Raw genomic sequence first — 27,276 nt, 5'->3', positions numbered from 1 at the left:
CACTAAATGGGGCAATTCACTTACTTTTGATACTTTAAAGTATGATGTAAATATTACTTTTGACATGGTCAAAATTATGAATGCACGTCTGTTACATGTTAACCTGGGTCAGAATACTTCAGTGTTGGGTTTGATTTGGGCCATGTCCTGCATCTATGAACAGCTGAGTTTATACTAGAATTACTATGAGAACTGATATCAGGCAAACCATTTCAGACCTTCCACATGTAAAGTCTTTGGTGTGATAATTACCATTTGCAATGTAACAGCTTTAAAGCTATTCCATTTTACATTTTTGTCAAGGTTACAGTACTCTCTAGGATTGAGTCCATCAAATGGCCCTTTGTGTGGCATTTGATGTCACTCATTACAAACCATATTCTCCATGGAGGACAGTAACTGGCAAATACAATCTCACAGCAATGGCGCCCTCTTCTGGCATGTGGTTGTGCATGAAATGTGTTCCAACTACCGCTCCCATGATCAGCAGCTTGTAGTGGCAAAATATTTAATTTGCATAAATATTTTGGAAGAATAGATGTTTACATTTGTAAAATTATCTAGGTTTGTGTCAATTGTCACTTTTTAAAAAACATTTCCCACAAATGCAGACCTTATAGTCAATAAAACAAAATTAGTCAACCATAGACATGTTTAACCAATTTATTCATGAACATACACGTACAGTTATCGAGTACATTAGTATTTTTGTAGCATAGCATTTTGCCTTGACAACAGCTGCTCAGATGGACCCTACAGAAACTCTTATGTCCTTTTCCAATAAACATGATCTGAATACTCCCTGCAGAATGAGTAGTACCCTGGCTCTCCACAGTGGACCCGATGCTGCCCAACACAACCAACACTTGAAACTTAAAGGCATAAAGAATGGAGTGGGAGGGAGGCAGGCTACGGTTTGTATTGCTCTGACATGCTTTCCTGTGGCCTTCTGGGTAAAAAAGGAACAAGTTTGGGGTAGGGAGGGTGGTGGGTCATTGGCCAATACAATGGCCTTATCACGCTTCCCTTTTCTTTCACAGTGATAAAACGTAACCTCAGGGGCTGGGCTGAGGTCCATGTGAGTCAACTGACCAGTCAAAAATTGGTGACACAAGAGGTAAATGCCATAAACCGATGAGGAAAAGGGGCTTTTGGAGAACCTGACATTTCCACAGACTAGAAAACCTGGTTTGGACTTTCCTTTGCATCCGCTGTGCTACATCTGCCCAACCCTATTCTTACAAAGCCTCTCTGAACAGGCCACGTGTGCCCCCCCGGTGAGAAAGGCAATGCACTCAAAAACCAGAGAGAAGTTGAACTCTCCACAGAGTGGGGTTACAGCACCGCCCCCCGTGACCATTTAAACGCGGGGCGTAACACAAAGTGCTGCTTACAAGGAGTACTCAGACAGCTAACCAATGATAGGACGCCACTGGTACACCACACACTAGTACAAAGTGCTATAGAAAAGACGAGAGCCACGCCACTGCAAGCACTGGGTTATTGGGGTTAGGTGGCTCCGGCACCAAACGGTCTCATCCTCATCTTAGGAATTCTCTGGAATGTTAAAGAGACTCGACCAGGCTGTACCGAGCCCGGGGAACGACCCATTTTGTGACAAAATGGTCGGAAAAAAAACTTCATTTTGGTTCAATTTAGATGAGTGCGTCCAGTGAAAGAGAAGTAGACTCCCTTTGAAGAGAGGTTCACCGACGGTGCCAGCCAGTCTGCTTACTGGAATGTATCGAGAGTGGAAAGTAGTTGAGCACAAGTGGCGCAGGAAGTGGCCAAAAACACCAACTCCGGATCCCATGCTCAGCAAGATTAGATATAAACTGGAATAGACACCCGGCTGCAGGTCACCCATCTGTCCTCCGTCACTAGAGCTGGAACTGCTACAGTACTAAAGGCCCTGCTGAGAATAAAAGATTCACCTGGAACAACCACAACTGACCAACCTGGAGCTTTGGTAGGGGGAAGAGGAAGGGAAAAGGGGGGGGTGAGGAGAGGGGGTAAGAAATTGACGTTGCCGCGATGCAGTCTAAACCACAGCTGTTGTCTAAGAGCAAATACAACAAAAGACTTCACAAGAACCCAAACTAGTTTTAGCAGTGAAGAAACAGTTCATGCTTTTTGAGGGAGATTTTTTTTTTCCTGTATGCTAGCTATTGTACAGAGGAGGAAGAAGGATTAACAGGTCTAGTAAAATACTATGTATATTGAGCCACAGCTCCCAGTATATTACCATGAGTTTTGTAACAAAAATCTTGAAGCTTTTTTTTTTTTTCTTCAAATTCTCTACCAAGAAAAATACAAAACATTATAAGGCGGTAAGTAACTATTTTTTTTTTTTTTGTCTTCTTTTAATTTGAGAAGCCGTTACAGTGCAGTTGATCCTCAAGGCAGCCAGGCCAGGCTTCACTGCTGCTTGCACTCAGCTGGGGGGGCTGCATCCTTCTGTAACAAATCACAGGAGGGGGCGTTTAAGATAAAAACACACACACACACACTCTATATATCAGATTAACAAACAGCAAAGCTATTTCAAGACCTAAAAATTCTCAAGCTGAATGACAATATTTGGTATAAACATGCTGGAGCAGTAGTTTGATATTTTGGGAAATGCATTTGCTTCCAAGCAGAGCGTTCGATAAGATTGATACCACTCTATGCTGTTAAATATATATGGCGCTGGAGTCCGTTAGCTTAGCATAAAGACCGGTAACCGCTAAGCTAGCTGTGTCCAAGGGTAACAAAACCAGTTTACCAGCACCTCTCAAGCTCTCAGTTAACACCAGTTTGTTTTATCTGTACAAAAAACACCTGTAAAACCATTTAATTGGTTCCCCGTTTCCAGTCTTCATGCTTAGCCAAGTGCTTGCTCCAGCTTCGTGTTTAGTGTACAGACATGAAGGCATTGATCTTATCCAACTCTCAGCAAGAAAGTCTATTTCCCAAAAAACCAAACTATTCCTTTAGCCAGTCAAATCAATGTTTCCAGGCTGAAGCTAATGGCCGTGTTTCCACTGCACGGTACGGCTCTGCTTGCCCTTTTTTGGTTTTTCCATTAGCAAACGTTGTGCATGGTACCTTTTTTGGGACAACCTCAGACGAGTTTCCAAGCGAGCTGAGCCAATACTAGAAGGTGGAGTTAAAACACCGCAGACCACCGATTGGTCAGGGAGAATCGTCACCAGAGCAACATTGGACATCCCGCACAAACCAGACATTTTAAATGGCCAAGCTATCGTCAATAGCGACGGCAATTTAATATTCACTGGCCCCAGATTTAAAAACAATGGCAACCCCGCACCACGCCTTACAATTGACGAAGTGCAGGCGTTCCTGTTTGGTTGCCGATGACAAGATTCAGAGAGTGTCGCATTCAAGATGATCAGCTGAGAATGCCTCGGGTACTATCTGCAGTGGATGACTAAATGGAGAACAGGACCTGGTACCAATGGTACTCTCCACCAGTTAATGATTTACATGTTTTGGTATTACTTTCAGTTTTTATATGAAAAACAAAGTAAATTGGTTTAATGAACAGATTTTTCGTTCCCTTTGTTTAGTTTATACGTGGTAAGGAGATACTGCATGTTTGAAAAAGAGCTTTAAAACAGAGTCATCTGCCAAAATTGCTTCTTTTGATGTTGCTGCTACAGAATAAATGTAAACACTTCAACAGAACCTCAGGCTATTGCGCTCAAATCAATTAGCTGCCAAAAACAAATGAAACACTCGAGTAAATAGGGATGAAAAGTGCACAGACCGATAATTAGGAGCCCATCATACTGGGGGGAGGGCGTCCTTCCAGCAGACATTAGACACCTGTGAAGGTGATGGTGCGCTGCAGCTGCTCAGGCTGCTCTGATGCCACACTGAATCAACAGTGGAAGGTCATTTTAGCTACCGAGCGATACACTTGGCCGTGGCTGAAATCGGGTGACAGTTGCGTACAAAATAAATGGCATTCTGTGCAAAACTAGATTTAACACATTACGAGGTTTTGTTATCATGAAAATGCCCAAAGCAAAAAGCTCTGCTTCTAACGCAGACTGATGTGGTTAACCTTTTTCCTGTTTTTATGTTGTGCAAGCTATCCAGTTTTGACAGAAAATGGGCCATTATTGCCAACAATGACAGAACCCTCAGATAAAAACTCTTTGTGGGTATTTCTTGTATTTTGGTAATCTGCCAATTATTGGTAAAGCCTTATTTCAAACATACAGCCCTCCGAGGCCATCGTCCCCAGCATTGAAAGCAAATCTATAGAGAAAAGAGAGCTGAACACAACTAATGGGAACAGTAAAATGAGAATAAAAACCACAGACTAATGGGTATTATAAAAACAAAAACAAAAGCACAGCTATGGCAGACAAATCTTCATCCTGACAAAATCTCAAAACTAGCCTGCGTTTGTGGACAGACAAGTTCAACATGGAGGAAAATGGAAAAAAAAGGACAGGAGGCTGGACTAGCTTCAACATACAGAAATAATACAGGTGCAAATGCAGAACTCACTATGGGTTAAACTTCAAAAAACCAACAACAAACCGGTGGGTTAGTAACTCGGGAGGGTGCAGCACGGCGGCAGAGGAGGAGGGTGCTCATGTGTGGGGTGGGGGGTGCAAAGAGATGGATGGAGGATGGAATAAACAGGAGGAAAAGATAAGCACAAAGCAAAAAAACGGAGAGGGTTGGGGTGAAGGGCGGGGGTGTGATGGTAGTAAGCTGACAAGTCACAAGCTGTACCTACCAGGATAGGGTTATTTTTCTACTGTCACCACTTAAACCTAGTGAGGAAAAATTTAAAGAGTAGCTGACAAAAGATGCCAAAGTGACTGGAGATGAAGCAACATTAATGAATAGGAGTAACTAAAAAAAAAGAAAAACTAGCAGAATACAGAGTGTCAGACGTTTGTTTAGCAAAGAAGCAGAGGTCATGCTCGTTTAGATCTGTGTTTAACTTACAAGCTGCTCCAGTCTAGGTAATACAAATAAATAAACTCCTCAGACCAAATCAATCAAGTACCACCTAACTAAAGCCCTATAGCAGCATGTGCACTGGGAAAATCTCATGTACACAAAACTGAGACTACAAGAAACTATGCTTTGAACACATTACGTAGCAAGTAGGGGTGTGACGAGACAAGACACGAGATTGGGTTCACGAGAACCAGACGAAATTTATACACTATTTTAAAGAAAACTTAAATGATGAAATATGACTGGAAAAATAGTCTTTTAGTCAATCGAAAGTCACAAAATGAAAAATGAGCACTGAAAAGTTTTGCCACAAACTCAAATGGCTTCTCTCCTGTATTACTAACCTCTTCAGACCTAATAACAGTGGCGTCCCTCTCTCCTCCCAAACCCGTCCCTACAACCTATTAATCGAATGTTTATGCACTAACTTTTATTCTTGTATTTGTATCTTATTCTTTTTTGATCCGTTTTATTTTCATGACTTTTTTCATTGCTCTTTAATGTTTTATGTGAAGCACTTTAAAATTGCCTTGTTGCTAAAAGGTGCTATAGAAATAAAGTTCCCTTGGCTTGCCCTACAACCTCAGCCTGTCAGTCTGTCATCAGGGCATATGAACGCTTTTGTCTTGTGCCCGTCAGTCAGTCACCAGGGCAATAGAACACCTGACTGTCTGAGAAGTTAACATAAATCGCAAGGCGATCTCGCAATCATATAATATTGCAGCAAACGGTGTCTGCATCAAGTTTTGAGAAGTGTAACCACACTTGTGTCCGCTTTACCGGCATTGATGTATCTCACTGCGACTTCAACAAACCGCAGAGGCGACGTAGCGTTCACGCTGTCCACAGCTCTGTGTGTGTGGGCGCTGAGCCCCGCTCTGTGAAAGATGCAGAGAGGACAGAGAAGCTCACGCTTATGCGCTCCGACGTTGGCACCGATTGATTTATGAATCGGTCCTCGGTAGTACAGACGCAATTCCCCAACTTTTAACCTCGACGAGAAATATTGTAACGTTTTAATCTCATGAGATCTCGTCACACCTCTAGTATCAAGAGATTATTCCTCTTATTGTTGCTTGTAATACTTTTGGAGCTTGCATAGCTTTTCTTCTGTCCACTGTTTATTCAGTTGTTTCAGCTTCATTACCTCCATCAGGAACGCAGAAAATACCAGTGAATAAACTTCCTACAGGAGAGCACCCCTTCTTCATTTGTCTCAGTGAAATTACAGTAAACCTCTGCAGGTTTGCATTTAACTGTGTGTGTGTTTATTCAAACTAAGTGCTCTTGTATTATATATTGTGCCAAAGTTCCCTAAACAAATAATGTATTTGAATAAGGCCAAAATATTGATATTCTGATTAAAATGAATATTCTATGTGGGTAAAATTTCACTGGTGTCCTCATCCTTCTCTTTAAGGCATACTGGATCTGTGTTGCATAAGGTTATGGTTCAGGTTTTAGTAACAACATGCAACAGTCAGACTTAACTGACTGGTGAAAAGTCATTCCGATAATATATAGGTTCAGGATCTGATTAAAACAATGTTGAAGAGGAAAATATCTACTGGAGAGTTGTTTTTTGGTCTGAAAGCCAAATCAAGAGCATGACAACAAAATAAAAGCTGAAGCAAAACAAACGCTGGAGTAAAAATGAGATGCATTTGACAGTATGTATTCTGTATGTTGAAATTTGACAAGTCAATTTAGGGATAGCCGTTCTCTACTTGCAGCTCAGGAACACCCCCAAGGGTGCTGGACGGTTCTCACGGCAACATTAAAGTCCACTCGTGCTGCAGCTATTGATGGCCTACAGCAAGAGCTGCTTTACTTTTTGGAAAGAGCATCCTGAGCCAACAAAGTTGAGAACAGCTGAGTAAGGTCTTTCTCAGGACACCAGGGTGTGTGTGTGTGTGTGTGTGTGTGTGTGTGTGTGTGTGTGTGTGTGTGTGTGAGATCTCACCTTGGGATCATATTCAGGGTCGTTCTCCTCATCAGCCTCCTCTTCTCCTTCCTGAACACACACGGCACAGAACTTCAGACTACTGCGCTTTCTCAACACAACCATAGTTAACACTTCATGTCTGTCCCAACACATCTCTTGCATGGTGTGGAAGTCATTTTTATACATCAACTGTGGCCCTAAATAGTCTTACCTCATCGTCCGCCTCCTCTCCCTCTTCATCGTACTGTAAAACACAAACATGAGGATTAGCTACAAACATTTGAGAAGAGGCAAGCTTAAGGCCGTTTTATGCTTCTGCGTAGAATCGACGGCGTACCCCCGCAGAACCCTCTGCGTCTCCGCCGGACCCTACGCCGTAGCCTGATGTGCACCTCTTGAAAAATGTAACTACACGTCGCAACTCCGAAGCTAATCGCTGTCACTCTCTCACTTCTCCCTCGCTCTAACACCCACACACCACACTCGACGCACACACCAGCGCACAAGTATAAACATCAGGCCACTTACGTAGGCTACGTGGAGCCTCCGCAGAACCATAAAACGGCCTTTAGCCTGGCATCATGCGCCCCCAGTAGTATCAGTAGTCAAGCAATGCCTAGTGAGACTTCCATGATGGCGTGTGTTCATTCCAATATGGCCTTTTTTATTTTGTTTCTTCAACAAGTTCAGATGTTAAACTTGAGATTAGATGCCAACACTCACATCGTCGTCGTCGTCCTCTATGGCCTCTCCTGTGAAGTAGAGCACAGCCCGAGGTACGATACGCTCACGGATGAAGTGGCCGATTTCAAAGTCTGCAGCCAGGACCGCCTCAGAGTCCTCATCCTGAAGACACAGGCCAGGCAGTTTAGCCATGCATTTAAAAACAGTACTAGTTAAGGCTTTTCTATACATCCTTGAGGGTTAGGTTACAATAGGATGTTTCACTTTGGACCTGATTCTGAAGTTTGTCAAATAAGCAGATTTATAAAGCTCATGATATAACATCACTTTTTGAATACTCTTTTTATGACAAAGAGTGATGTTAAAAACATTTGGTCATTAAGCTAAACAGAAAATATGTACTATACCTGGGGAAACTAGATTAGAATCTAGAAAGAGGTTTCTTGCTTAAAGCTGTTGAATGCCAACTAGATTACAAGGAATTTGAAAGTGTAGAGGAAGTACACTGACTTACCAACTCGCCATTTTCTGGAACTGTAAACAAGGGGAGATGGTCAAAGTTAGTTAAACCACGCAGGCACAAAGATCTAACTGATCACTTTATTAAATGTTACATCAGCTGGTCATGTATTGCTGAACCCTGGTATGGGCCAAATATTTCTCACCCTCTGGTGGGGTGAAGAAGTTGAAGAAGGAGTCGTTGGGGACTGTTTTGGTGACCGTCCTCACTGTGCCGCGGCCCTTGTGCTTTTGTTTCTTCTTGATTGTTTTCAACGTGACGTTCTTGCCCTTTGTCCACTCAATCGCGCAACTGTGGGGAAACACGAGGCGGCAGCAGCAGCAGCAGAACGCACGGTCAGTATCCAATATTACAAATTAAAATCTTAATGACAGCCTGGGCTTTTTACAGGAATCTAACTTATGTCCACTTAAATTATGCCGAGAGAAAAGAGGTAGAGACATACAGAGAGAACTTGTTACAGTGGTCCAGATCATGTTGCTTGCTGAGGGGGTGTTTTATTAAATGAGGCTGACCTTATAAACAGTGTGAAATCAAATGATGCTCCTGAAAACCCTAATTTTTTTTTGATAGAAAATAAGACCACTGCAATGCAAATTAGTATGAACATAAGAAATTATCTGTCATTACTGAATAACAACCGGAATAAGGAAAGCACTCAATTGTCTTACCAGGAAAAGACCACACAATACTCACCCTGTGCAGCACATGATCTCTGGTCCGTCGAAGGAGAAGGGGTCGCTCTCGTCCGGCTCTGACCTCATCTTGTAGGTTTTTGTCAACACTGTGTTTGTGAAGAAGTCGTTGGGCTCGAAGTGGAACTCTAACGTGAAGCTCTGGGGAAGACCAAATGAGATCACGATTACAGACAGTTCAAAAGGTAGCAGACTGGTTCCGGCCATTCAACGCGAGTGGTGCTTACTCACCATGGGCTCCCCTGGATCCGAAAACTTTACTTTGATATCTTGTAAATGTTTTAGGATGGGTTCATCGTGTTCCTGAGGAGAGAAAGCACCGCAGCGTTCAGAAGAGCAGCCAGTATGTGTTTGTTTCAACTTATGGCCAGCCACCCACACCCTGTAAATTCTGCTTTTTATTCAGCTGTTTAACTGTGAGCATGAATTAAATAAACTCATATGTAGTCATAATCCACACTGTAAACCCATGTTCTACACAACTTGGCCAGCAGGTGGAAGCAGACCCTGATTTTTCTTGATGGTCTGTGACCCATTTTCACTGGCAGCCCAGCAGCTGCGTGGATGAACCTACCTGCAGCATGTCACTGAGCAGGTCCACGTTTTTGAAAACCGTTAACCAGAACTCGGGGATTCCTTTGGGGTCTTCCTTCTCCTCATCCTTCTTCTCTTCCTCTAACTTGGCCTTCTCCTTCATCTCATCCTAGTTGAGGGAGACATTTTCTCTTCAAAAATAACGCTTGCTCAACCAATTCTTTTCACATGCCAAATAAAACAAAAAAGCTTTTCACCACCTACACCCACAAAGACAGCACTCCGCATTAGATGAAGAAAAGAAAATACAGCAAGGAAACAAGCTCCATTTAATGTTACAAAAGATTAAAAACAGTTGCAATAGATCACTACAGTGATTTCATCAACTGTACGGCTGCCCTGCAATACAGACATCTGAAATCAGTGATAGAGATTGATTTAATCCCACGTTCATCATTCAGCAGGACTATAAGCTACATGCATGAAGAGAAAAAACTAGGTGTTCAGTCAGACAGGAAGCATGCAGGTGTATACGTCACCTGTACCTGCTTACTTACGGTCAGCTCTTCCTCCTCATCTGCCTTCCATTCACATTCCTCATCTGTGGGCTCATAAGCTGCTTTCACTATGTCACTTCTCTGTAAAGAACAGGAGAAAACAATTCAAGTTTAAGGTTGTACCAGTAGCACCCAAGTAATGTACATTTCCATATGAGTTATATCTTGTTAACCTATTCTTCTGAAAAAGAAAAATAGAAAAAGTAAATGGAAAACAAGGTCAATTGTTAAATCAAGTGAGTGGTTTTTGTAACGAGTAAGAACGTAGACTATTCTTGGGAAAGTCCACATCCTCGATTTGTTTACATGAAAACGAATAAGCCTGCATTAGTGATGTGACAAACATGAGTCTATAAATAGTCCACACAGGTATGACGTCGACTCTTCACAGCAAATCTAGCAGGATTCAAGCGAGCAGGGTCAAACTTGATGAGAAGTCGAGGGTTACAAAATTTCCAAGGGAAGTTAAGCTCGGGAATTCTGCACAATTTCAATATAAAAAAGGCGTAACTTTTTTAATACTGAATTTATTTGTTGACACGTTCGGCTAGTTTTTGCTGGCTCGTTAACACGTGGGATGCAGTTTGATAGCGCATGCTAATTTAGGAGATAATGAATATAGTCTGTTTTAAATCCTCAATTCAAGTTCAGCTGAAACGATAATTTGGGGTTTTGCAATGTTGGTTAGACAAAACGAGCAATGTGAAGACGTCACCTTGGTTGGTACGTTCAACATTTCCGGCATTTAAAAGACAAGCGTAAGCGATAAAAAGTTGGGGGTGGGGGTGTTTTGACTGGCTGCACAGCAGTACAGATCAGCATTAACATGGCAGCCCGCTCAAGGTAACAGACGCTGAGGGAGAATGCCTCAACCATGTTATGTATTTTACAGTGCATATATCAACCGTCTCTTGTTTTCTTTTCTGGTTACTCATACCACCAAGTACACACAAGAAAATTATTTCAGCCTTACAAAATACCAAAATGCTTCTATAACAGAGGTGCACAACAACCATATAGCTGCAGAAATACAGTAAGAGTACTGAAGGTCAGAATAAAGAAAGTGCTTAAATCACGTACTTTGTCGAACAGGGGCTGGTAGAGGGCTGCATACTTTCTCTCCAGTTCATGTACTTCTTCGTAGAACTTTGCCTCAATGTGGGCACATTTGACCTGCAGGTTCTTGAGGGCGTTTACACGTCTCTTTACAATCTTGGGTAAACTGTGGGACGACAGACATTAACAGATGTGAGTACAAGCCTGACAAAGATCAGTTTATTTCACTCTGCCCTTTCACTGTAAATACCTACAATTAGTACAAAAAGTACACTATTGGGACCAATCTAAAATTCTAACAGTTACGTTTGGTTGAGTTTGTGCAGCCTTTTCTCCAATCTAAAGACATTATTTTTGATCATGTATTTCCTTTACTTTCAGGCTCCTAAATTCAAAAAAACCCAGGACAAAATGTGCTTAACGAGGAGCAATTGGTACCAGCAAGGACACCACGAAGTTAATCTGCTGAGAGCTTTAGAGCAGAGCAACACACTGCAGAGCAGCTCTCTCCCCAGAGGATCTCCAATAAATCAAGGTGGCCTATCGGGTGCACACTATAAACAAACCCAAACTATGCCAAGAACAGGTTTTATTGAGATTTGCTTCATTAAACAGCAGAGTAAAAAAGATATACTGGTTTATGCCTGAGGAATTCATGGCCTGGTTCCTAATGTGGATGATGCAGTGGGTTCAAAATCATAAAATGTACACAACACATGTACATAATACCTGTATACATCCAACAGTATGTGTCAAAAGATAGTGCCGTTTAGGACAATTAGTTTCAAAACTGTACCTGGGAAAAAGGGCCTTTAAATATTTTGTTCCACAAGCGGTGTTAAGAATTGCAGCAGGATCTTGAACAGTTTGTTGCTGATTTTAGAGTGTAGGTACAGTTAGCAAATGGACTTATTCAACAGTGTTTATATTATATATATATATATATATATATATATATATATATATATATATATAATTTAATTAACTAGTTTACTGGCTTCTTATATTTTAATCCCAATCTTTTCTTTCAGTTGCTGTTTTGTTATTTCTCTTATCTTGCTTGTGCTTGAATATGCAAATGTCTCCATCATCAGTACTACACAGGGAACCCTGGCAAAATAAAAGTTAAGAACTCATTTGACTCTTCTGTGTGAATACAGGTTGAATTAAAATGATTTGTAGAGGTCATTAGTAGTGTTGGCAGGCTAGCATCCAGTTCTAAAATTGAATAGCTACAGTGCTACAAAAATTTCAACAACTTTTCATTTTGCATTTGTGTTGTTAAATTAAATCCATTTTTTGTCTGAGGCCTCAGACAGCCTTGCTGGGAAGCTGGTTGAAGCCTTGAACATCAACCTATTCTTGAGCAGTACTTTAGAGATGACCGTGGTCTCCAGGCTTTGAGAGCAGGATTGAGTCTGCACAGAGTCAAGTTTCTCTGCGGTATGGTAAATTAAAATGACTGCACTATCCTGGCAAGGGGATGTAGGGTAGGTCCCGAGTTCTGGGATGCTGTAACTGGTGAGTTTGTTGGTGACTGCCAAATACTTGACAAGTTGATCAAAGAGCTGCCTGCTGATGGTTTTGCTGAGAAAAGGAGCAGTGGGTGGCACAGCCCTGCAGCAAAGACACATGACTACATTCACTACAGCATCTCAGAGACCACCATCACCGACTCTACCTCTGCACCAGCTCGATGACTAACATGTAAAAATAACATATGAACAATCACTTCATCTATTAGGACATACAATGTCTAGAAAAAGTGCATCTGCCCTTTTAGACTTTATCATGTTAAGTATTAAAAACTTTAAATCACTGTGGGTGTAATTGACTTGACACACACACACACACACACAGTAACTTTGTGTTACAACTAGGGCTGTCACGATAACTTTTGTTGTGCGATATATTGTCCCAAATTTAATTGCGATAAACGATATTGTCATTTTATGCCACTGATTACATAATTACAATATTATAGCATAATAATGGAAGCACACTCTTTCAAAGACCAAAGAATGTTTAATTTTTAAGAATATTTAGACATTGAAATCGGAATGTCAAAAATATATATCCTAAATAAATAAAAAAGTAAAGGAGATGTCTTTTATCTCCTTCAGAATGTCGTCTTTTACTTTGTTGTACAAAGATGGAATGGCAGTTTGGGAGATGTAGGTTTTCTTTGGCAAGTCGTACCGTTCGTCAAAAGTTAGCAGCATATTTTTAAATGCTGGTTTTTCGGCCGTGTTTAATGGCTGCATCTCTTTGGCTATATAGCGAGTTACGCAATCTGTGAGCGTGCGCCATTTCATGCGGTCACGTTTATATTTGCACTGCCGGGAAAAAGCATCTGTAAGAGATAACTGTCTGGAAGACCCCTCTCCACCTCCTGTGGTTGTTGTTCCCAGGTTAAAAAACTGGGTGGGATGGTTATGTTTTACACCTAAAACATAACCATTTTATGTTTGTTATATTGTCTCTTTTCGCGGCCACTGTTTTTAAACATTATTATCGACATACCGGCTCGTCCACGTTAATTGGCTCTCCTCTCTCATTATGAAGAAAAAAAAATTAAAAAAAATCACTTTTTCTGGGATTTGGGGTGTTATTTTGTGTCTGGTGCTTCCACACGCATACAAACTTGGGGAAAAAAAAAAACATCCATGCTGTGTTGAGTGAGAAAGGGGTTTCTGAATGTATCCTGTCTTCAGTCTCCGGGTGAGCTGTTCAAAATCGGCAGGGCCGTCTACGTCATCGGCTGAAACATTTGGTGTGTGCTAACCACTTTAGCTAATACCACATCAGCTAGCTGTTTCTCCAACTTCCGTCAGTACAAGGCAGGATTAGCCGGGAGACTTCTTCTAAACGAGGGCGCACTTCCAACTTTGTGTGGAATACCTGCATACGATGGACATGTAAATAGTTCTATATTGTTGAAGCAGTGTTTTTCCATTGATAACGAGGTGGCTAAACGCTAGCAGCGCTAGCTTCTAGCTAGTAGTCCTTACCTAACTACTGCGCATGTGCGACTCCCAACAAAGATGGGATAGAAGCGCGATGCCTCACTCTGTAGCTAAAACAGAGAGCTCAACACAGGGTGAAAAGAGGAGCTGCAGCAATAAGATGGCCACTTTAAAGCCCAAATGTTCCCATACCGGAACTGAAGATTGTGGCTTTGAAACCAAGTCCATAGGGACTTATTCTTCTAACTGGCTGTAGATGTCACAAAACACTATAGGGCCTATAAAGCAGTGGGTTCATGTCTTCTCTTGACCTGCCGCTATCTGCTGTGTGTGTGTGTGTGTGTGTGTGTGTGTGTGTGTGTGTGTGTGTGTGCGTGTGCGTGTGCGTGGAGACGCTGCCTGAGCCCCGCCTCTGCCACAGAAAGCAGACATGACAGAGGCGGCGCGATCGACTAAAATGTTGGTAACATTCATTTGTATGTCAAAAATGAATATATTCTTTATTTTCAATTATAAAAATTAGCACTTGCAATATATTGCGTCACCAAAAGCTACCGAGCTCATTTCCATATATCGTGCGATAAGTCCATTTATTGACTATCGCGACAGGCCTAGTTACAACTGTACTTAAGTGGATCAAAGTTTTCATCCACCCAAGTAAATATTTAGTACAGCAGCAATAGGCTGAATCTGTGAACAGTGCTCTCACCAAAAATGAATGCCTTCATATTTCTGAAAGTGTTCTGGGCATAAATCATATGTGTATGTATTCAATTATGTCCAGTGGCCTTAGGTGGAAAAAAAAATATGTTGGGCTAACAACTTCTTTGGTCAGATGCAAAACTAGAAAATTCCACAATTTGACAGGATTCCAAATTTAGCGCCCACTACTTGCCAAATGAGTAAAAATGTACATTGGCGAATAAAATGTAGGCACTGGCGGGTTGCTGAAATAGGCCTACTTCACAACAAAATCGCATCCCTACAAACACACTGTACATTTACGACCACTTGACAACTTTACTCCCAATTTCTTCTCTGCTCCATTAGCCAACACCTGTCTGCTCTAAACGCATCCACCTTCACTTGACTCAGTACACACTGAGCTTGTTCTCAAAGGAGTAGGGTTGGGTACCGAAACCCGGTTCCACTATGGAACCGGTTCCGACGCTACCGGTAGGAATCGGACCGGATTAGAACGCAAATTTCGGTTCCTCATTTCGGTTCCACTTAATGTGTCGACTGAAATATTTTCCCTCTGTAGCTCCGAAACGGACATAAAAATATCACACTTTCTCTGTAGTCTACTGTTAGCTAGCTACCGTAAATGTAAGCTACTTTTAAAATGCCATATTTTCCCTCTGGGCTCACCAAAATGGACGTAAAAGCATATTAACCATTAACTGCACGTCATCGCTAGTAACCACATTACATCTTTGATGTCATTTTTCAGTTTTTCAAGAATCGGTTTAGGAATCGGAATCGTTTTAAAAGTACCGGTTCGGCATTGGAATCGTAAAAATCCAAACGATACCCAACCCTACAAAGGAGCTACTTTTATAACATATGCATCAAACTGTATAAACACCCTACAAATATAGGATTCAAACACCACGTTTGAAAACATACAAGAATATAAATTGATAAAGAACGAAACAGTGGCACGAAAAGTACAATATTTTAGAGCACCTTTTTAATTTTTCAAGTCCTTACAGACATTGATCTATGCTGCAGCCGTTTCTGCTCTATGACAACTGTAGAAGGGGACAAGCTGCACAAATGTGTTCTCAGATCAAGTTATCACCAAAAATAACATTATGGCTCACCTCTCCATGTAGCCTGACGGCGAGCCGTTTAGACCATCCAGCCTCTCCTGCAGCGCAGCCAGGATCTGTGGATTCTGCATCATCTGCACAGTCAGCTGACGAGCTGAGAACACAGTCAAAAGTGCAATATGAAGGCAGTTAAACCCATTCAGGAGCATGAACGTGTTCTTTACTTCATATGTTAATGAGAACTTAACTAGAGTGGGAGGTTCGATTAAATGAATATGCAAATTCATATTCGGGACAGGATTCACCAGCTGCATGACACACAATTGTTTGTTCTAGTCAGTATTATCACTTCCTACAATATCTGAGCCATCCTGAGATATATTGTACATCTCAGCACTGTGTGTTTACCAGAGTAAACAAGTAGGCTGGAGCAAAGCATTAAGTCATCACTAACACATTTTAAAATTTTATTTTCCTGCATATTTGTGAATGATGTGATTTCTAATAAATAAGGTAAACACTGAAAGGTTTGGTTAATGGCGTGCATATTGACAGTGCTGCATTGACATTAGAGGAGGCAGTCAGCAATAAAGGGTGATCTTCCTTTCTGCAAGCAGACATGTGACAGATGGTACAATCCCAGTGTCCGACACATTGCTCGCACCTATCAAAGCTCAGTCACATCGCTGCTGGCAGGTGAGAAGATTAAAGAGATTGGAAGTCACTTCTCTGTTGGCACATCCTGGGCATTTTGCTTGTAATGTGTTACCAGCCAGCATAGATCAGCTGTCCAAGACTCTGCATCCAGTCAAATAAATACACCTATGCGTGTCTGAATTCACACAAGCTGTTGGCGGGATGCTTTGATACAAAATGCCTTTTTAGGTGGATACATAAATGGAGGGTCAGCTACCACAGGGCCAATTGCTTTGAGGTAACACTGAGTGCCTCACTCTGCCCCTGCTGACCAGTGTTGGGGTAGTGTGTTAATATAATCAGATTACATTTGTCTGTAATGCAGTAATGTAACTCATTGCTGTTGATAACTCAGTAATCACGTTACTTATCAAATAATTATCGCGTTACTGGCAACGTGAGGAGAGGATAACAAAATCAAATGTCCGTTTTCGTGCGTGTTTGCGTAACACTTGTCCGAGTAGACTCAACAAAGATGGCAGAGCCACAGCTTAAGACGTCTTTGGAGGGGTGGAGGTATGCCCATTACTTCAAATTAGTTGCGCGAAAGGACAAAAACTTCATTGTAAAGTGTAAGTTGTGCCCAGGCCACAACCACCGCTCCAACGCCACAAACACAACATCCAATCAAAGCTTGTGGCTAAAGTCCCCCGGACCCCGAGACGTGGATGAAAAGGGCATGTTGCCGACACCAGTCAAGACTTGATTTTCAACAGCAGGTAAACAAAGCAGAGATAAATAAGCTTGTGGCAGCATCGATGGTGGACGAAATGTTGCCCGTTTCGACAGTGGAATCGCCGTCTTTCTGAAACATACTGTGCAAAATACAGATAAAGAGCAGACGACCGCCAGCACTTCTTGACAAACTTTGTGCAGATGTTCACAACTTTGTTGTCAGCTCTGTGGTATTAAAGAGCACAAAAGAGAGTATGACAATGTGTATGTCATCTCATTGTAATAAGGGTTTGTTGATCTGGGCATACATGAGGTTTAACTTTATATTGTTACTTGACAAGTAAGTTATGGTGCATCTCAGGTGATGTTATGGAGTAACCCAAAAGTAATGTAACTAGTAGTGTAACTAGTTACTTTCAGCAGTGAGTAAAGTAAGGCATTACTTTTGAGTAACTACCCCAAGACTGCTGCTGACTACCATGCACTTTCTGACTATGACCAAACTACATTTTAAAAGAACTCCACCCATAATCTATCTTGACAACACTCACTGCCAACATAAGGTGGCTGTAACATGCAGTAACATCTGAATCCACTGCAACAGAATTCCAGCTGACTCTCCATCCACGAGAAAACATCAAACTTTTTCCTGGAATATCCCTTTAAGCATGATCCTGATGCGCTGCTCTACACAAGCCAGTTGCTTTTTAACATTTTGTTCCCTGCCTCACGTCCATTTTCTTTCATCAATTCCTGAACATGCAAAACGCTCTGGATGGTCATAGATTTTTGGATCATATCACCACAGATGCTCAACAAAAAAAAATGTTGTGTCTCCACTGTTCCACACGTGCAATGACGTCACATTTAAAATTCATTGTAAATCATCACTTGCCTTTATTGCTGTTGCTGGTGTGTTTCAGGTCTGACCCTACATTACTATGTTCTAGTTTTGCATAGTACTAGTCACGCATTGCCAGACCTTCCTCCACAGCACTGCGGAGGAGGGTCTGGCTAGTCCACACAGCATTCCGGGATGGGACAAAAACGTGCTCCGTTTATTGGCATTTCTTTAAACCAATCGCAATCGTCTTGGGCGGCGCCAAGCGCCAGGCGGAGCAACGGTGCCGCTGCAAAACAGCCTCGGGAAGGAACTTGTTTTGGTGGAACGTGTATGTTCAAAAGTTGTTTTAGTCGTGCAACAGAAAACTCAGATTAGACAGATAGTCTAGCTAGCTGTCTGGATTTACCCTGCAGAGATCTGAGGAGCAGTTAATCAGAATCCTCAGAAATCCACCAGAGGTTAAAATGCTAACACAAAAGAAGCCCAAGGCAATGACTATCTGTCCTAAATGAGTGAAATCTGGCGGAATTTCCATTGACAACGGAGCAATCACGGAAGTGGAACGTCGTGGACATAGACTAGCATAGTACAAACACTTACTAGGTTAATATACCATTAAAACCCTGTCAGTGTTGTTTCCAAATTCCAAAACATGAACCTGTGCATTTACAGGTAGAGCTGAGATTTGTGGGTCCTTCTGAGTTTCATACTTGTGTCTCACAGCAGCCTTGATGTGTGAATGTGTGCTATGTGAGGTCTATAGAGTTTGCACTGCACGTTTTAACGTTAGCAAGTAGCAACTGTAATACTCATGCAGTTATAATCTCCCATCAGCTTCTAGACCTCATGTAAAGCTTTGCTGAGAGTGTGGTCGCTGTGACAGATCCGTCGCTGACAGCTAGAATGTGCCTTCTTTCAAGTCTGGCTTTTTAAAAAAGACTATTCATACTTGTTTTAAATAGACAAGGCCAAACGGTCATCTATATCTATCCACAAGGAGTCTGGAGTACGCCAATATATGAGAAACCCATAATTTATTGAGCATCAAAGGATGCATAAACAGCATTGAGATCCCAAAATAAAAACGGATTAGTGCCTCCCAGCTCTGAACTACAATTCAAAATCATGTCAGGCTTATAACTCCTCAGTTTAGGTAGTAGGCATAGGCACAAAAAGGTCTCGCAAAAAGTTAGTCTGCTCCTGGAATGACATTTTTACACAACCGATTGATTAAAAACTTGGGCAGAAATCTTGATTTAGAACATATCTAAAATTTGTTTTTACCTCTGTACAAATTCACACAACCTTAGATTTGCATTCTAAGACAGACTGTCTATGACTATACGTAGACATTGCTAGCAATTACACCCTTCAAAGTCAGTACTCTAGCAGTTTTGCAGGGAGACCTACCTTTGCTGTTTTCATCTTCTCCCGTCTCCTCCTCTTCCACTTCCTCCACATCCTCCATATCTGCCGGGTCAATCTCAGCCTGGTCTTTGCTGCTCGGGGAGACAGAAAGGGGTGAAAGAGAGAAGGGAAGGTCAGCCAAAACAGAGACCAACACTTTAGACTGTTTGAGTCACCAACTACTTCTGGCACGTTTAGGGTGAGGATGGCAGCGACTCTGGCCACCCTGCCTGCCGCTTTGACTGGCAACCAAATATTGAACTCCTTTTCAATTCCAAAAACAATTGCTTGGTGAAACTGAAAAATTAAGCCGGGAACTTATATTATCCAGATAAATTCACAAATTCACAACTGAAGCTTCAAAGAATAAGCATGAGAATGACTTTGAGTAGTTGAGTTGAGTACTTGACCCTGAAAATAAGCAATAGCTGCAGCCCGACTTGCTTATGTGTTGGTAATTGAGAAGGAATTCAGTCATATTGCCTTACCAGAAAATGTACAATTCTCAGCTGTTTAAACCAACAGTAATCAAAACTGAGTTACGACACCGCCGTACCATCATGCCCTCTCATCCTCCAGCACAGAATGAAAATCAATGGCCAACAGTGGAGAATGAGAGTACGGTGTGTGCGTGTGTCCATCCATTGTCCGCTGGAGCGTCGTTCCTGATGGAATGACATTAAGGTCCATCACTTAAATGTTGTGAGGTGTCTTATGTGTGCATTTTAGAGTGCGGATCGGGACGCATTTTTCTGTCCGAGCCCGGCCCGCATCCGACAGACCATTAACCGAACCCGACCCGAGCCCGACAGGCATTAAGGCATTTATGTCCGAGCCCGACCCAGTTAAAATCTTTTCCCCCCCTCATACCAATGACACATGTACATGTAGCCTAATATGCACGTTTCGCTGTCACAGCTACATAAACAAATTTCCGCACACAGGAAGACGGATGTTAGGGTAATATTTTAAATTTATTTTAATCACAAAAACAAACCTTTGCATCAAGTGTAACAGGCCCATTGGCTACCGACATAATAAGCTGTTTTGAAGTTTAAATGTTCAATGCCTTATCGCGCTGATGTGACCAAGCCTGACCCAAATACCATTTCTAAATATCTGTCCAAACCCGGCCCGTCAGATACCATCAGGTCCCGTCGGGTATCCATCCTCTAGTGCGTTTAGTGTTTAAAACTGTCACGATGCAATCTTGAGCCCAGGCGTTGGATCACAGACAGCCAGAGCCTTCGTAAACCACTGTATGCATTAGGGCACATCGAGGGGAGAGCCTTCTGCGCTGCCCGTTATAGGTGTAATTATGTTGTATATCTGACCACGTTCCAAATCAGTGATATTATAGCAAGTGTTTTCCTTTCAACTGTCAAAGAACCCAAGGGCCAGCTTCAGGTACCACAAGCATTAGACCAAAAGAGGAGACCGGTGGCGGAGAGGCCAAGTGTAGCACAGAGTAGCTCTGGTAAAACAAGTACTTACTTGTCGATGTCTGCCATCTTAGCTGAGTCTCAGGTGATGCTAAAGAGAAGAAGAGAACATCGTTAGTTTCGAAATACTGAAGGACACAAACTAATTAATTTTGACCAACGTTTGACTGTCACTAGATTTGGGTCAAACAGCATTTCTAAATAACTCGTACGATAATTTTAACACATTTAAAAAAAAAAAAATCCTCAATGCTAAGACCCGTCGGGGAGTCTAGGACGAGCTTGCAATACGCTGGTAGAAACCCTGCTGTCTGTGTCAATGTGTGCACATAATGTTTTGTGTGCGTGGCTGTGACGTCGTGCCACTATGTGCACTAATCGTGTGGCACGTGTGAACCTGCGCATAAAGATGTGGAGCGACACCCGTCCCGTGCGTTGGCTCGGCCAGATGCTCTCCACATTGTTTACATGTACTTTTTATTGTGACAATCTCACTTTTCTCAGTTTATGACGAGCTTTGAAACAAATGTCCTGCTTTCGGTGGACAATTAGCATTTTTATTTAACTTTTAATAAGTCGGGCCACTTGCTTATAAAGCCTTCTTCCCTTTCCCTTCCCTTTAGAGAGATGGATTACCATGGCACTCTTTTCAAAAGGAACAGATAGGGGAGACTTGTAGAGGTGATAGGTGCCCAGATAAGACAGTAAGGCAATAAATCATGACCTGGAAGGGACTCTGGTGTCAAAACTCACAATCGCTAAGGTGGCTGTAACTCATAACCAAAGCTGCAAAAAGCTGCCTTTTAAATTTCACAGTTATATGTGCAATTCATTTGAGGTGGTAGAAATTTTCATTATTGGTGTCGGACCAGAACAAATCCAAAGTTATTGACAGAAATGTGTGTTCGGTTAGCCACAAAGACAGATTCCATCACTGAAACATCAGGTCACTACTGACCAACTTCGGCCAACCTGCCTCTCTTCCTCCAGAGACATTGAAATGATACCAGGCCCTCACTCCCACCACACTGGCCCAGCGACAGGACAGTGACCAATTGTGCTGGGCGGTATACCGGTTCACACCAAATACTGGTGTATATTTTCGTGATATGAATTTTTAATATACCGCCATACCAATGTATTTGATTACACAACGTTCGGAACGCTACGCTGCGCGACACTGTTTCAGACGGGACCCTTTTCAACGTAACACGCATGGTGCGACCGCAAGGCGTGGTGAGGGTAAACAGTAGTACTCTGGTGTTACATTACAGTGAAGATGGATAGGATAGACATTGAAAGTTCCGAAATCGAAGCTGCAGAACTAGAACATGATGACACAGAAGAACTTGTGCCAAAAAGAGGAGCCGTGTCTGTTGTTTGGAGGTTTTTTTTTGGTTTTAAAAAATTGTGCTAACTGTACTCGTCGTGCTAACGTTAAGACCTGTCACCTCAAGCATGCAGCGGAGCAACATAACGAACGCAATAACAATCCACCTACGGTCCCACTACAGACCGTTGAGAAAGACGGGTTCAGAGCAATTACAAATAAAGAAAATAAAATTAATTTATACCTAATGCACCTATTCTTGTTTGAAATTTTCACTTTCTTACTGAATTAATGCTATATTTTATTTTTATTTTATTTTTTTACATGTATTAGTGTGAGCAAACTCCTAAAAAACATGGAAAAAAAATTATAAAAAATATTATATATAAATAAATAAAAAAAAAAATATCTCAGACTGAACCGCAGTTCACTGAGGAGTGATGGTTAAAGTCTGTGATTAGGAAACATGGTTGTAGTATGCAGCGTCCTGATTGGTGGAAAATGCTTGCAGAAAGAAATGGCTGTTGTCAGGTAATGGTGAATGATGAATGGACTGATAAGCAGGCTATGCATTCGTCATGTATGCCCCATTTGCAATGAAACGATGCTGTTGCAAAATAATACAACCAGCATCATCACCAACAATGAAGAACGCGAACATAACGATGGCGTCATTCACGTGCATATTAAGTAGCCACATGCATCTGTTTTGGTCTTATAATACATCCATAGGTTTACCGCTCCAGCGGAGAGGATGGCTCGTTCAGCCAGCAGTTAAATTTATAAGAATTTGTCCAAATTTCAAGATTCCCAGCAAACTAAGATAAACAGTTAGACTACAAACAGACAGCTTTTGTTTTAGCTTGTTTGTAAAAATTCGCCATTTGCAGAGTAGAGCTGTGTTCACTTAAAACAGCGCGGTGGACAAGAGCGGGCTGAGCAGACCGAGCAGATTGAAATATCTCTTTCTACATGTTTATGCCTGTCTATACAGGTGAGTGCATTGATAAGTATTGACTTTTTACTCACAAAGGTTTTATTGTAGCCTACTTACAGTAACGAGACTAGCGTGAGTTCATCTGCCCCAGCGGCCATTGGTAATCCTCTTTGTATCGTTCCCAGTCAGGTACTGCGTGTTTTAACGCACACACATCTCGGTTCAGCTGTGTGTGTGGAGCGCAGGCATCTCTGTGCAGAATCCCGGCATGTGAATAGAGATGCAAATACAGGGGGCTGAGTTTGTGCTCTACCTGTGTAATGTTACCTGCTGTAAATGCTTGAAATGCTAAAGAACAGAATGCATTTTTTCCTCTTCACATTGTCTGAATTCATGATTATTCTGCGGGCCAGTCTAAACGCTTTGGCAGGCCGGATGCGGCCCGTGGGCCGCCAGCTGACGTTGGCTGGTCTATAGAATAGATCGATTCAATTATCGATCAATTGTTTAAGTCATTTAAGCTTAATGTCTTAAATTGTCTTTTGATTTATATTATTGGCACAAATACCTTTGGATGGACTAACATTTTAAAGACAAATGACTTTACGATTGGTGGGGACTGGAGTTATAACCATACAACCTGGAGCTCAAGCATGTGGTAGGCAAGAACAATGTCCTAGTGAATTCTTTGTCCAGGGGTTGAGGAGTTACTTAGAAATGAGAGAACCAGGAATAAGTTAACACACAAGTTAGCTTACAACTAGGGCTGAACGATTATTTGCATTTGCGATATCGCGATATGTTAAAACGCGATTTCCTAATCGCAAAGGCTGCGATTTGGTCACATGACTTGCGAGAGCAATCAGTCTGCACTCCGCAGAGAAAGCATCAACTAGCACGCTAACACTACTCGTACCTTGAGCTGATTTCTGTCATTCAAACAACTCTGAGTTGTAGTTTAAAACTTTTACAGCCATTTTAATAAAATGAAGGGTTTTATTCTGGTTCGAGTCCATACATGCAGTTAATGGATACAGGAACGCAGAACTGAAGGCTCGGTTGGCAACTAGCTCTGATTAGCTGTTAGCTCCAGTTAGCGGTTAGCTCCATTATAAAGATATGGAGTGGAGGAGCTGCCACTGAGAGAGGGGTAACAACCAGACTGATAAATGACGTAAAGATGAATGAACATAAAGAACATAAAGCTGTGTTAATATTATGTCCAAGTCTTAAATGTCTACAAATGAACTATCAATGGAGTGTCGCCACTGTTTGACGCCACCGAGGACTGGGCTGGTTCAAGAAAGATTGAGTGAAGTGCAGCGGAGCCAGAGGACAAAGGTAGGCTATTTTATCCTTACCTTCATGGATGCATGGATAAACTAAACTATGGAAGCCCTAGACGCAACGATACCAAGTTTTCCCCAGAGTTGTGGTTATGCTGTGACATTAATGGGCCTAAATCAGTTTAATATTTGTAATTTTTCCATACCTTTACCTTTTTACAAGTGGAAAATATTAATATCATGATACTTATTTCTACCTTATCGCCCAGTTCCAAACCAGAATTTCACATTAACCAAATAAGACTTTTCATTCCAATAGGGCACTGATCATTGCAAGATTCCTAATCCTGATCTTTCACTGTCACCTTTCTGCTGGCTTGCCATACTGTCAAGTCCTTAATTGCATTCACCTGTCATCCCGAGGGTAAATCAGCCCTTATTAGATGGGGAAACTTTAACTAACAGCAGCACAGCTCTGGGTCCCAAGGCCCAGAACTTAGAACCTCTGGAGTCACACGATCAGAAAATCAGCCACTGAAATGAGTTTTAATAGAGAGCTAACAATTTAAACCAAAACCAAGAAAGGGCATTTCATTTTTTTCTTTTTTTAAAATGAGCACGACAGATATCCTTTGAGCAAAGCCATCATATCAACACCATGTCTCTATATATTAGCTGGCCTACATTCAGCTAATACAGTAAGATTATTCAAGTACAGAGCTGATGTGACAGTTCACTGAGCTCAGAACAAAGTCACGTGGCAGATCAAATTGTTTCTTCTTCCATACGGGGATAACTGATGAAGAGAGCGGTCTGTGTGTGGACTCTGATTTGTGGCTTTAATCATGTCCCATTTCTCAACAGAAAGCTGAATACACCTTAAAGCTTTCACTTTTTAGTCAACAATGGACCAAATGAACAAAGGCACAGCATGAAATAAAACCATATATGCCCCATATCACACTACAATGTCTAAGGTAAGATGACACCCGCCCCCTAAGCCACCTTGTATACTCCCATTATGCCAAATTATTGATGGGAAAGTACTGTAGAAAGCTTTTAGCAGCAGCACACATTTCACATATACTGCTGTTGTGCAAAATATGATGTCAGGGTGAATACTTATTTTTTAATGGAAACAAATAATTGCAGGTAAATGTAATTAAGACAACCTGCTCTACTGGGAGAGCAGGCTCCATCATTTTCAATTAAAGCAAATGATGCATGTAAGGTGCTATGATTGCCGTTATGTCACGTGTTACTGTTCAAGTTCCTGTAATACCTGTACTGTACATGTTCTCTTCATGTAACGTTTTTGTCATTTCAACAATTATCATCTGAAAAGCTATCTTATTGAAGACATGAACACTCATCTGATCTGCCCAGGTGACGTCTCATGATATTAGACATCTGATATATTTGGCAAACATTACAGTTTTAACAAGTCGTGTTCAGTTCGTAATGTAACTGCCAAGCCTATACAAGTAGACATTTTAAAATCATATCACCCCTGTCACAAAAGGCCAACAAATACCAAATAGCCACGAGACAACTCATGTTCTAAGAACTGTGTATGAACAATATTAACTAACTTCACATGTGTAATACTGGTCCGGCAGACTGACCAAACCGACCTTTTACTTTCTGGGAGAGCCTTTTCTCCTAATCCTACCCAGCGACCACGTGTTGCATGCTCAGGTCTAGCAAACCATTAATGACTGACAAAAAGCCCCGGGTGGGTGCCTGCCTGCTCCCTCTGAAGTGAAGCCGCATTTTAAAAAAACTTATTTGGGCCAAGCGAGCCAGCCAACCTGTTGGAACGTTTTCTGACCGACGTCAAAACAACAAACGTCCACTCGCTTCTTCCACAAACAAGCCGACCCCTAGGCTACTAACAGGCTAACTTTAGCCGGCCTGCCCGTCTTGTTGCTGCACTGCCTCGATGTGTCTGGCTACTTAAGCTAGCTTATGTGCTGCTAGCTTGATGCGCACTACTTAGGCTGAGCAAGTGGGACGAACATCTTCGACAGACACGGTGCCGTAGCTAGATGTGGGCCAGTTAGGAAGTGGTGCCAATGCTCCGGTACCATGCTGCAGCTTCCGTTATGTAATAATACCGACTATTAAGTTAAACAAACAGCCGCGCGCTGCATTTTTAGAGTCCAGACACCCATCCACGATTCCCCACCCTGGATAACGTTATCATCCTCCAAAAATAAGGTCAAGTCCCATAATACAAGACACGTGTCAACAAATGTCGAAAACGCCGATAATTACCCGACGTCGTGTCGTTTCTATCAATGCAATGATTGCCATAGCAATCCAGGGTAAACGGACATACACGTTAATCGTTGTTTTATTATTTTTTTAATCGCGTGTAACGTTAACACACATCATGGTGGAGCCAGTCTCAATGGCTGCTACCGCTGTCTGACTTGACTAGCATTAGCAAAGCGGAGCCGTCTTTCTCTGCCCGCTGTTGATTAAAGCAACAGAATTGAAATGTAACTACTGAAACGACGTCTAAGCTTGGGGCGTTGGCGCCGAAGCCATTTGCAAGTCCTGTCTCTTACCTTCGCTATCTGGCCGGAGGCTGGACTGGTGAAGCGGCGCTGCGCAGTGTAGAGGTCCCAGGGAAGAAAGAGACTCCGCTCCGATGGCGGTAAAAGGGAGAGAGATCCCGCCGCCTGCGCTCATATACATCCAACGTCATCACGTAAACCAGCAGTCACCGAGGCAACGCTGTTCATGGGAGGGGCGGCGGCGAGGGTCCCCCTATAGGGGGGAACAGGGTGTAAAGGATCATCATCATCACCACCATCTTCATCTTCCCATCATTTTTATTAAATCTCACCTAATTCAATCTTATCATTATAATCATCTTTCCTTCCCCCCTTCATCATCATCATCATCATCATCATCAATTTCCTCACCAGTT

General features: G+C 42.0%; 1 protein-coding gene and 1 long non-coding RNA gene across 4 annotated transcripts; one reads left to right on the top strand and one right to left on the bottom strand.

The window, feature by feature from the left end:
- Window positions 1–647: 647 nt before the first annotated feature.
- nap1l1 (nucleosome assembly protein 1-like 1) lies at window positions 648–27,061 on the bottom strand. Of its 3 annotated transcripts, XM_031306124.2 has the most exons (16): window positions 26,912–27,061; window positions 20,838–20,876; window positions 19,347–19,435; window positions 15,773–15,875; window positions 11,005–11,146; window positions 9,913–10,005; window positions 9,408–9,536; window positions 9,065–9,136; window positions 8,835–8,974; window positions 8,284–8,429; window positions 8,133–8,152; window positions 7,658–7,780; window positions 7,146–7,178; window positions 6,953–7,003; window positions 4,760–4,796; window positions 648–2,457 (listed from the first exon to the last, which is right to left on the bottom strand). In XM_031306124.2, exons 2-15 carry the CDS (start codon window positions 20,852–20,854, stop codon window positions 4,791–4,793), a joined length of 1,164 nt encoding a protein of 387 aa, XP_031161984.1. In that variant the 5' UTR covers window positions 20,855–20,876; window positions 26,912–27,061; the 3' UTR covers window positions 648–2,457; window positions 4,760–4,790. The 3 variants fall into 3 exon arrangements, with proteins under 3 accessions (XP_031161984.1, XP_031161982.2, XP_031161983.2); XM_031306122.2 differs by lacking the exon at window positions 4,760–4,796; XM_031306123.2 differs by lacking the exon at window positions 4,760–4,796 and having other exon boundaries at window positions 9,925–10,005.
- On the top strand, window positions 13,802–24,013 carry LOC116054540. Its single transcript, XR_004106090.1, has 3 exons — window positions 13,802–13,915; window positions 16,098–16,104; window positions 24,004–24,013. It is a non-coding gene; the product is annotated as an uncharacterized LOC116054540 (long non-coding RNA).
- Window positions 27,062–27,276: the final 215 nt, after the last annotated feature.

The sequence above is a fragment of the Sander lucioperca genome, chromosome 20 (genome assembly GCF_008315115.2).
Source record: "Sander lucioperca isolate FBNREF2018 chromosome 20, SLUC_FBN_1.2, whole genome shotgun sequence".
NCBI lineage: Eukaryota > Metazoa > Chordata > Actinopteri > Perciformes > Percidae > Sander > Sander lucioperca.
Note: the sequence above shows the minus strand (reverse complement) of the source record. Positions and strands in the feature narration are given on the sequence as shown.

What these genes read in the sequence shown, in the direction of transcription:
- nap1l1 (XM_031306122.2), bottom strand. An exon ending in CTTCTTCACCCCACCAGAGG is followed by an intron (nt 8,153 to 8,283) that starts GTGAGAAATATT and finishes CCTTGTTTACAG; the next exon opens with TTCCAGAAAATGGCGAGTTG. An exon ending in GAGAGGAGGCGGACGATGAG is followed by an intron (nt 7,004 to 7,145) that starts GTAAGACTATTT and finishes GTGTGTGTTCAG; the next exon opens with GAAGGAGAAGAGGAGGCTGA.